A 12032-nucleotide genomic window follows, 5' to 3' on the forward strand; every position below is an offset into this window, starting at 1 on the left:
GGTGAAGATGATGAGTCATGAGTTCATGCAATGGTTAAGCCTTTTTCTTTATAATGAAAGCTTTACTTGGTGCATGATGCGAGATTATTCACCGACACAGCAAGCACACTAAAATCACCAGCACAATTATGTAAAGCACTGAGGAAACATGGAGGGGACAATTTCACAATGAGGCCATCTAGTAAAACAGAGCAGCGCTGAGACGATGGGGGGGGGGGGGGGGGGGGTACCTCGTCCTGCTGTCCGTCTGTCTCTGACTGATGAGGGTTGGGGTAGTGCTTGAGGAACTGAGCAACATACGTCATGATGGATTTTTCGTCTGGTTTATCAACGTCCACATCTGAGACCAGCGTGAAGAAAGAGGAAGAGGTTATATGTGTGGTTAGCATTGGTAAATAATTACAACTATTTCGTATTTATCAAAAATAACCAACCCTATATTCCCCTATAACCAGCATGAAACAGTACTTAGTCTGTTTCACCTTAAAGCGAGATAACCATATTTTCTCTGCCACAATGCAGGCAAATGATTCCTGTCTGCACTCATCTTTATCCCTGACCTGATCTCTCAGAAATGAAGGTCACGCTCCAAAAGTTGAGCTCATTCTGTTCGTCTGACATCCTCACTCATCCCTTAACAATGCATCCCACGTGCAGGAGCAGACGAGGACTCAGCTCATCCCAGATGGATCCACAGATAGGAACCCACAAACAAGGACCCACACTCAGTGTACCCATGCTCAAAGATATTTCTCCAGTACCCCAAAACAGCACACATAAGAGACTACCCTCACTCTGTAAGACTTCAACGGTATATCAGGTTAGCACTTTTGAGCTTAATTGAATTGAATCTAGCATCACTGGAACAGCACAGTTCAGACAGGGAGGGAGGGGGTAGAATATAGAGGGTCCAGAGGGCAGAGGGTAGAGATTACAGGGTAGAGTGTAGAGAGTAGAGGATAGGGTAGACGGTGGAATATAGAGGGTAGAATATATAAGGTAGAGGGTAGAATATAGAGGGGTACAGGGAATAATATAGAAGGTAGAGGGTAGAAAATGGAGGGTAGAAGATGGAGTAGAGGGATGCAGGGTAGAACAGAGGCACCTTCGGGGTCGAGCAGGCGTGGGATGCCCAGCTCGTTCTCGGCCAGGGAGAAGGCCTGCTCCAGGTTGTCTCTGTTGCTCCTCCTCCGCACCACCTCCATGTCCACCAGGTCCGGCCGGATGGCGTGGACCACCGAGTGGAACGCCACCCCGCTGCGCCAGCTGGGACCAAAGTCTTTCACCTCGATACCGTGACGCCTGGGACAGAACACACGGCAGACATTAAGCCTCTGCTGAGGATGGAGACGCTCTCAGAAGCAGGATTCAAACTCGCATGTAGAACTGTAGGTTCACAAATTATGTTTCTTCCTTTCACACTATTCATATTACTATTGTATTCATTTGTATTCATATGGTTTTGTCATTAAGCAGAACATTTTACCCAAGGAAACATATAGGGCGGGGATTTGAACCTGCGACGTCATGGTCTGCAGTTAGTTGCTCTACCGCTGAGCTATACCTAGCACCAGCTAGCACAGCTGTACAGTACAAAGCCCTGATCTCCATGCAACATAGTCTTGAGCAAGCTCCATGCTACATACTTGGCAGCTGTGCACTGGACCCATCTGAGCAGGGCTCTCTTGGCGTTGCCCTGGAACTTGGTGACCACCTTCCTCTTCATGGGAGGGCTTCCTGTCTCAGAGCTGGCCATGCTGTCCACTGAGGAGGAGCTGCCGGTCAGGGCCTGGAGTGCTGGCAGGTTACTGGTCAACTCCTCAATCTGGAACGCACACGTTCAATGCAGGTTAGGGCCGTCACCATGACAACCAGTAAAGCTGATTTAATAAAAAATGTATTCTCTTTTAAAAAAAAAGAATTATACATAAAATTATAAAAAGTTATTGTGAAAAAGAAAAACTCAAGGCATTAATGTATGGCAAATACATAAAATATGTATTAAAAGATTATTTTTTTACCTGGAAGTAAAGAATAATGGTCCATATCAGGCCAAGAACGATGGATGGTCTCCCATCAGCTATGTCTGTGGCGTGGATGTTGACTAGTTTGATCTGTTTCGAAACGCAAATCGCAAATCACTACTTAACAGGAAAATTAATTCAATTAAATTTCAATTTCAACACCAGTTATCATGTTGTAAAGTGACATATCCTTGTGATTTGAAACAAATAACGGCACTGCTTTCACGAATATTCAAGCATTTCTCTCACAGCCATCAAAGTCAGCTCTTTGATGCAGTTAAGTAGAGCGCAGTTAGCAAAGTGGAAGCCAGTGAGGCAGAAACAGCAAAGCCTAATGTAGAGCGAAATAAAAGAAAGATGCGTTCAATTTGATGATCAACAGTAGCAGTCCATACTAGCAGTCCACTCTATAGACCTCCACGGAGATCATGTTTCTTGCCAGATCATAAAAGTTTATTATTCAAGCATACTTCAAGCACAGCAGGATATCAAAGAGTTTCTCAAAATGCACAGAAATGCACTGCAATAGAAAATAGAACCAAATATGTTATGACACTGCATTCGGATGCGGGAGGAAAACAACAGCTGGATTGATGCATTGTTCTGGATAGTTTCAGCCACTCCGTGCATGAAGGCATGAACACAACGTGTTCCACTGCAGCCACTGACCGGGGATCCACGGTACACTGACTGAGGGTGGAGGCATGGGGAGAGAGGTCACAACACTGTGAGATCCAGGCCTCAGGCCGCCACTGACACACCATCATCAGCCCAGCAAAGGCTCTCACACAAAGTTTGAATTGTGTCAGAGGACTTGGGGGACCCGCAAGGTGAGGAGTCGGTGGGGGAACATTAAAAGCACAGGACCCGTCAGGTCCAAACGTATGTTTTCTGCAGGGGGTCCCCTCACTCTAATGAACCCAGCCAGCTCGACTCAATGAGGACACTGTTCTCACTGGGCCTAGCATTGATAAAGTAGAGAGCCTGCCATTTCAGCACATCTACATTTCTGTACATATTGCATGGACACAGGTCTTCCTTGTACCAGACCCACTGAAACTGTTCCTTTTGCAACCTTCAATACACAGTCACGTTTCTTTTTTCATCTGGATGGAGTGATATCGTGTTTTCAAGTTGTATTACTTCAACTTAAACCTGAAACCATCACCATAGGTACACCTAGCCCTGGACTCTAGACAATATCCAGCCGTGTGGCTGGGAACAGCTTACCCTCCTGCCTTCAAGGAACTTGAGAGCTGTGCCGATGTTGGACACCCAGTGGATCCTCTTCAGCTGGCGTCCCTGTTCACTTGGCTGAGAAAGACAGGGGATAGGATGGGGGGACATAGGTAAGTCAGACACTAAGTCAGGCACAGACAAAGCACACAGACTGAGGAAACAGCCCTACATTGCCATACACTAAAACTACTGAGGGAAGTTTGTCACAACACTGTCCTAATGATGAGAGGGAATGAACCATCATGAGGCCTGGGAATCCAGGAGAATCCAACTGTACTCACTAGCCTCTGGCCCGACAGCACCTCCAGCAGAGCCAGGAGCTTCACCCCATCTTTGATGTCCTCGAAAAGGTCATTGACCTCTAGGGGCGGCTTATGCTGGAGAAGAGAGTATTTGTTAAAGCATTAGGCACGTAGATTAAGAAGTATTAGGATCAAGTCAACTGTTTCCCCATTTTCCTCACCGGAAATGCCTTATCTTACAAATACAATTGACATATAGAATCAACTATATTTGAATCCTTGGAGCCTTTTCTGCTGAGGAGAATGTGAGCAGGGCCTGTTAGCAGCAGCCTGCAGTGCAGAGACACAGACGACAAGATGGTGCCTGCTCCCCGGCGGTGGCTGGTAGCCCACTCCTGAGGTGAGTTTCCCTCAGAGCAACATTAGAGCACTGCTCTGTTTAACCCTGACAAGGCAGTGTGCCGTTTAGCCTGACCAACACATGACACATGATCAAGCCTGTTTGATGGTCTGTCTGGCCTAATTGACAGGCTAACGGACATGCCACTGGACAGACTAACTGACAGATTAACTGACAGGCTAATTTACAGGCTTATTTCTTTGCTCTGTGTGGGAAGTCTCCATTTGGCACGGTAAGCAGGTCATTTCACAATTTGTCACATAGCATGTCAGCATGATGCAGTTGGCTGACAAAAGTTGGGCACAAAAGTAGGTGTGAAAGAGCATGTTTTTCTCCTGTACGAGTAAGTAGACTTAATGGCTTCAATGACCACATTGCTGTAGCACTCGTGTATTCTTTTCTGCAACAACAAATAGCCTATCCTATCAACAACCTAACAGCTAACAACCCTACACATTATTATAACAATATAGCCACTGGACTGGTTTCATTAGCCATGTCTTGTATGAATCAACATTAACTGCACATCTCCAACAATCAAACACCTTCCTAGAATGAAATGTCAGATAAGTACTTTCAGGCAAGCCCTCCCCTCAGTGGGCAAACACTGACACATGACTGGAGAAGGGCTCGGTCACATGACAGGAAATGGAGACAATGGCAGCTGGTCAGTTGAGGTTAAGTTCAAAAGTAGAGAGTGAGCACTTTCCAATAATAAAACCTTCTCACTGCAGTCCGAGGGAATAAAGTTGTTCCAGTCGCGAGTATTTAAAATGAATCTGAAATGGCTTTTGTTGATCTGGTCCATTTTACCGTAGTGATATTTCAATAAGGAGTGATTTACTTATGAAAAGAGACAAATAGATGTATATAAGGTCAGATAAAGAAATGGAGGGACAGTTAGAGAACAAACTATACCCCCTGCAGTAGCTTTGGAACAAAGGTGGCTCAAAGCTGAGGGCCTTCTTATGACTTGTCTAATTCAGCCACATTGGTATGCACAGGGAGAGATAGAGAAGAAGAAAGACAGAGAAATAGGGGGGGGGGGAGTGAGAGAGAAACCAAAATTGAAAGAAAAAGAAAGAAAAAGAAAAAGAAAGCAAGAGGGACAGAAAGAAAGCTAGAGAGAAAGAAATAGAGAGAAAGAAAGCGAGAGAGTTTGTGTGTGTGGAAAGCATAAATAATGAAGAATAGTCCACCGCACTGTGTGTCTGTGGCCACATTACTCAGATTCTTCCAAAGTTGGAGAATCCGGGCTTTGAAGCACCGTGAGCCCAATCCGGCAGAACAAAAGACTGCTCTCCAACAAGCCTCTGTGGTGAATTCTATATCTAAACCCTGTACAGCTCACATTAGTCACCCTTACTGACTAGCAGCACAATATGCTGTGTCACCTCGACCATCTGAGCCAGCAAAGCCCGCCTCCCTCAGAGACATCATGACATCACTTAGTCTCAATCAAAGATCCAGTATAAATCAGTGTAATCATTTATTTAAGACAGTTGCAATGCAAAATATTCATGTTTTGAATCTTCTCTCCCACCTTCTGAATCAGGGTCTGAGTGTTGCTCCTTTTTGTTTAGTGGAGACTCTGTGTTGAGTGTTGTGTACATGGTTGGGGGAACAGATCTCTGCCTGCAGGGGAGTTCTCTCTTGTAAGCTCCATCTGCACCGTGCCGCACTCTCACTGCCAACCCGGCCCAGGTAGCCACACACACACACACACACAGCCACACACTCACATACACACACACAGCCACGCACACACACACACACAGCCACACACACAGCCACACACACAGAAACACACACACACAGGTACACACACAGCCACACGTGCACACACACTCATGTATGCACACACATACTCTCAGGTAGCTACAAACACACAGGCATACACACACAGACATGCACACACACACACACAGACATGCACACACACAGGCTCACAGGCATGCACATATACACCCACACTCTGGCACATATACACACCTGCTACCATTGTTGCACATTTACACCCACTGCACCCACACACACACAACCCTCGCACTACAAGGTCCTTAAAAAAGCTATGTCACAACACCATGACAGGGACCTTATTTATTTTAGTCATCTGAACTGCCTTGGAAAAATTGCACAGCAAAACAGCTTTTGTAGAAACCTGGCAACACAGATGGCACTAGCATGGATCCACTGTTGCTCTGACACCCCTCTCCTCTTTCTGTGCACAAGTGTCGTAAAAACAAAGGTGGGGGTTGGAACAAGGACATGAGTACCTCCAGCTCATGTCTGAAAGCTTCAGGCAAAGCCAGGTTATAGAAACAGAAGGGCAACATGTTCAAATATTAGCCTTTCTGAACTTAGTACGGTTATAGAAAAATAAGGATAGTATGTTAACAGCCTTTCTGAACTTAGTACGGTTATAGAAAAATAAGGATAGTATGTTAACAGCCTTTCTGAACTTAGTACGGTTATAGAAAAATAAGGATAGTATGTTAACAGTCTTTCTGAACTTAGTACGGTTATAAAAACACAAGGATAGTTTGTTACTAAAAGCCTTTCTGAACTTAGTACGGTTATAGAAAAATAAGGATAGTATGTTAACAGCCTTTCTGAACTTAGTACGGTTATAAAAACACAAGGATAGTGTGTTACTAAAAGCCTTTCTGAACTTAGTACGGTTATAGAAAAATAAGGATAGTATGTTAACAGCCTTTCTGAACTTAGTACGGTTATAAAAACACAAGGATAGTTTGTTACTAAAAGCCTTTCTGAACTTAGTACGGTTATAGAAAAATAAGGATAGTATGTTAACAGCCTTTCTGAACTTAGTACGGTTATAAAAATACAAGAATAGTTTGTTACTAAAAGCCTTTCTGAACTTAGTACGGCTATAAAAACAAAAGGGTGGTATGTTTACTGTAAATAAAGGCCTGACTGAACCACCAAGACCAAACGCCAACACAACCTTTTCTTTTTACGCTTGATGAGGTCATGAGGACTAAAATGCCACTGCCCATATTATCAATTCTAAACGATTGCAGTCAGTTATGGATGTCATATCCATGGTGATTACCTAGTGATTGCATTATTATCTTTATCACATTCTTTATTATCTCCAACTCTGAGGCCAGTGAAGTACCATGCTGGTGTTTAATCGTGCAAATGCAGGATGAAAACCCCAGCCTCTTACCTTCGCCAAGTGGGAATTGATCCATTTAGTGAAGGTTCTCTTCTGCACTGCCTCTTGTTCATCTGAAAACAAGACACACAACAACATATCAATACCTGATGGATGTCACACCCCTAAGCTGTTCACCACAGCTCACAACAGCCCCCTCTCCAGTTTCCCCTGTCATGTTTTCTATTTGTCTGGCCTGTGAGTAAGAATACTACAGCTACAGAGCATCTTATCCCTCCTCCTAGGACCCTTTCCCTCCTCCTAAGGCCCTATTTCTCTTCCTAGGGCCCTATCTCTCCTCCTAGGGTCCTATCTCTCCTCCTAGGGTCCTATTTTTCCTCTGAGGACCCTATACCTCCTCCTGTGGCCCTATCTCTCCTCCTAGGGGCCTATCTCTCCTCCTAGGGCCCTATCTCTCCTCCTAGGGTCCTATCTCTCCTCCTAGGGTCCTATCTCTCCTCCTAGGGTCCTATTTTTCCTCCGAGGACCCTATACCTCCTCCTGTGGCCCTATCTCTCCTCCTAGGGGCCTATCTCTCATACTAGGGCCCTATCTCTCTTACTAGGGCCCTATCTCAAACAGGGACTCAAAAAGAGTTTGAATCCATCTAGAATAGTGGTATATATTTAACATGCTGAGTATGCAATTGTATTGTCGCTGGTTAGGAGGAGAACTACAAAGTTCTGCAAAGCAGTGGAATTTAATCAAGGCGTACATGAGAATATTACATCATTGTGGAGGTACCTGACCAGCACAAGAGCAACCAAACTACATCTGAGCTCTCTCTTTCTCCAGAGAACTGACACATCTTCCTTTTCTAACACTGAAATACCAATGGTTAACATCAGTGATACCACCATACCCCTCCACTGTAGACAGTGATAGATGCTTATGACAAGTCCTCAGGAAATGAGGTCATAGCAGATTAGAGCATGAGCAGAGGAGATTTCAGCTCTCAGATCTTGTGTAGCCCAGTAATGAGATGCGTGATCCTGTCACCCCACCCCCGTAGTTTGGACAATGCATGGGGACTCATGCATAATGCATGTCTGCTTTCCGTATGTGTGTGACAACAAACGTCGGATTCCCTGCTTCGGTTGATCACAAACATCTGTGGCACCTGCTAAGTGTGACGTGAGTGTTTAAGCCGGTATAGAGTCAATCCACAAACAGTCAGTAGCCATCTTTAAACATCCGCACTGAGAAAACGTTGTGTGGTCACGTGCTGGGGGGAGAGAGAGCACACCAACACTACACACAGTAAGCAAACACCACAGTGACCCAAAGGCAAATGCCTTTCTGAGGAAGCCTGACTGCATAGACAGGGATGCCCAGTGAAGCATAGCACAAAGAGCGTCTCACGCATCTGCTTCACCTAGATACGGACAGAAGAGACCCTCCTACAGGAGGCTGCCCTGCTTGGTGCCTACGATCCGCACAGGGACACAGGGAGAGATTGGGACAATGCTGCCCTACTTACCACGTAGGTACTGAAAGAATCCCGTCACCAGGTTGAGAGAAGAGGTCTTTTTGACAGACACATCCTTGTAGTGTGCCATCCTACACTCCGCTCTCCTCCTGTCTCCCTGTGCCCTTCATGTGTGGCAGCGTAAAGATGAGACACACTGTGGAAAAACAGGGTAAAAAACCCTAGCTGTTCCCTTTCCCTCTCTTTCCTACAGGAAACAAAACAGATCAGCCTGTCTGCTTTCCCCCGGTGAAAACACAGAGCAGGCTGCAGGGATGAAGTCTCCCCTCCTCCCCCAACACACACACACACACACACCCTCCCACAATCAGCTTCTCACACACACACACATACAAGCGTTCAGCGCAGAGAGTGGCGGGAGTCCCCTCCTCTAATAGCGGCAGATATTTACGATCCCATCCTTCCCTCTTCCTGTTCTCCCCCCGTCCAGAGAGCCATGCTCGTGTGGATGTGCACTGCCCCCACTGCACCGCCTCGCTGTAGCATCACTGACTGAGACATCGGGAGGTGCCGCCCACCCAGCAAGGTTCCACCAATCAGCACCAGGCAGCCTGTGATGTCACATGCCATGGCTGCATGATCCCTGTTTAATCAGACTGTGTGTGTGTGTGTGTGCGTGTATGTGTGTGTGTAAGTCTATTTTCTGGCTCTAAAGATCTATTTAATCTGATTGGAATTGCCAGGAATTCAAACAAATGGTTATTGTTTTGTATCAATGAGGATAGTTTTATACACTTCCTTGAAACTGCTGCACTGAGTTACTGTAGAATGTGTTTCTCTATTCATAATAACATCACACAACTATTGTCTCATTATAATTAGGCCTGTACTATTCAAATGTGCAGTAGCAGTAAAACAGGCCTACGGTAAGCACACTACAATAGCCCAGCAGGGTGCAACAGAGTTTAATAATTGATGTTTTCACTGGTGAAGGACATCTGCCACCTGCTCCCTCGCTGGCGATGCTATTGAGACTCTGATCCAGCCACGCCCACTGAGGGTTCCCCCTTGCACACGGAACAACAGCCTGGACATGTCACCTGTTTAGGAGACGGGCTCCTCGCCCGCTGGACGGCATCCTGCATGCTCTTCTGAGTGTTTCTGTTTCAGGCGAAGAGGAGAAGCAGGCCCTCAGGATATCTCGCTTCACTTTGCTGTTGCAGTATTCACTGTATGGTGTCAAAGTGCACCCTTTTACTGAGACAACACTGTTGTCATATACTCTGTTCAATACTGATTGCCAAATCCCAAATGATTCCATGACCTGAGTGGCGTAAAACAATCAGGTTGCGTAAACAATGGGAATACTTGCCAAATATTTACCACACATGTAGCCAAGGCCTAATTGACTTCAAGGAGAGAAAACAGTACAGCTTTTACTTGAAGAAGCACACAATACTGACTTCATCTTACCCATCTGATAGCTTGTCATCTCTTTATGCTATCACTACGGCCACCATTTAAAAAGCTTTTTTCTTCTTCTAATGAGCTAAAAATAGACACACTCTCGTCATTCTATTCTAACAGCCCAGGACCCTGTTAGGGAGACCTGCCTGAAGAAAGCTTTTGGAGTAAAAATAGAAATAGACAGAAGGGCAGATGGTATCTGCAGTACCTGTGTGGAGAGCAGACAGCAACACACACACATACAGACATACACACATACATACACACACACACACACACAAGCACACACACAAGCACACACTCATATACACTCTCTCGGGAATTCTGACATTATGACCACAGGCAAAGCCAATCATTCACAAATTATCAAGATGGATTGTCTTAAAGATGTGAGGATGTAGAAGTCATAAGATAAGATATGTGATATTTTCAACATCTTTCAGGGGCTTGATAAGTCCTAATCAGTTCCCCAGATGTCCCATTCCCTCAACACTGTAAACTTCCTGACTGCATAACCCAACTCATGAGGGAGCTGTCCACAGTACTGAACTCCAAGAACAGGAAATGTTATTGACAGTGTAGTATGCTAATTCTGCCCAATGCAAATTCAGTTAAATGCTCAATTTTTTACATAGCCAAATTCCATTATAACCAAATTCTGTACAATACTCCTTCTGTACAATGCCAAGTATGTACAATGCCCTCTTTTAGGGGTATCACTCCCACTGTCACTAGCAAGCGCTCCAGTTGCATGTCAATATCTCTCGGTCGGCTAATGTAATTAACTTCAACGCAGGTAAGAAACTGCCTCTAAGTGGCAATGAAGCCCATGGAACCCATGAACGAAGCAAGTAGAAAAACATCGACCCCAGAGCAATTTGCAATTCATATGAGTGATCAGGTACTTAAACTGATCTAAGGACAGATGATACCGTGGCCTAGCAGCCGGCTACTGTAGCAGGCAGGCTCCGAGGGTTTGGGATGGTTACCACACTTTACCTCAGAGCCCACACTGCCACTCCAGGGTTCTAATAGGCCCAGAGTGCTCCGCACAACCAGAGCAGTCTAATAAGGCCATAACCCCAGTGTCAATGTTGCGATACTACACATGAAACAGTGACATCTGGTGCAAACACTTCAAACAGCAACGGCATAATGAACCAGACGAGAGCGATTCAGAGCCAACAGAGTGAATGTAATGGTTCCTTTCATCCCTTCTCACAATGACTAGGATCACTAGACAGCAAACACCGTGCCTTCAGCGCAGTTCTACATACTACGAATCTGTGAATAAAACATTCAGGTCAACTGGGGCTACAATCTTAAGAGTCTGGCCAATTTGGAAAGTGGTGACCAGGCAGTCTCTCTTTGGCCTTTCTCTTTCTGGCCAGAAGATGATATGGGTCTTTCAGCTCTGTCTGCTCCAGCAGTCCTTGACAGCTGCTACTGACAATGTGAGTGTGAGATCAAGAGACCTTTACCAGTCCACACCCCGTCCCTCTCTCTCTGTCTCTCATGACTTACCATGAGTCACCAGAACTGCATTTTTCCATCTACGTAATATTGCCAAAATACGAAAATTCCTCTCAAAGGATGATGCTGAAAAACTAATACATGCTTTTGTTACGTCCCGATTGGACTACTGCAATGTGTTGTTCTCTGGCCTCCCAATTACCTACTTGAAAAAATTTACAGCGGGTACAAAATGCTGCTGCTAGACTATTGACAAAAACAAGAAAGTTTGATCATATAACATCTACTCTTATCTCTTTACACTGGCTCCCTATCCAAGCCAGAGCTGATTTCAAAGTTTTACTACTAACTTACAAATCTCTACATGGATTGGCACCACTGTACCTCTCCGGTCTCCTTGCACCCTATTGCCCCGCAAGGACTCTAAGATCTCAAGATGCCGGCTATCTGGTAATACCCAAAATTAAGAAAAAAACTGCTGGAGGTAGGGCGTTCTCATATAGAGCACCTCTTCTCTGGAACAAATTACCTGTCTCAATTAGGGAGGCTGATACTGTTTCGACATTTAAAACTAGAT

The 12032-nt window shown here is 45.2% G+C and overlaps 1 protein-coding gene across 1 annotated transcript in view; it reads right to left on the reverse strand.

Annotated features, from left to right (window-relative positions):
• Positions 1-12032, reverse strand: part of syne1b (spectrin repeat containing, nuclear envelope 1b) — a 93226-nt gene that overhangs the window by 77159 nt on the left and 4035 nt on the right. Inside the window, exons 2-9 of the mRNA XM_084683641.1 lie at positions 7099-7160; positions 3545-3640; positions 3255-3338; positions 2694-2714; positions 2022-2114; positions 1647-1825; positions 1106-1302; positions 231-340 (exon numbers count right to left, since the gene is read on the reverse strand). Of these exons, the coding sequence (XP_084539767.1) occupies positions 231-340; positions 1106-1302; positions 1647-1825; positions 2022-2114; positions 2694-2714; positions 3255-3338; positions 3545-3640; positions 7099-7160 (842 nt within the window). The remainder of the gene's footprint in view (positions 1-230; positions 341-1105; positions 1303-1646; positions 1826-2021; positions 2115-2693; positions 2715-3254; positions 3339-3544; positions 3641-7098; positions 7161-12032) is intronic.

Source organism: Hypomesus nipponensis, chromosome 3 (assembly GCF_054491055.1).
Source record: "Hypomesus nipponensis isolate SF chromosome 3, ASM5449105v1, whole genome shotgun sequence".
NCBI lineage: Eukaryota > Metazoa > Chordata > Actinopteri > Osmeriformes > Osmeridae > Hypomesus > Hypomesus nipponensis.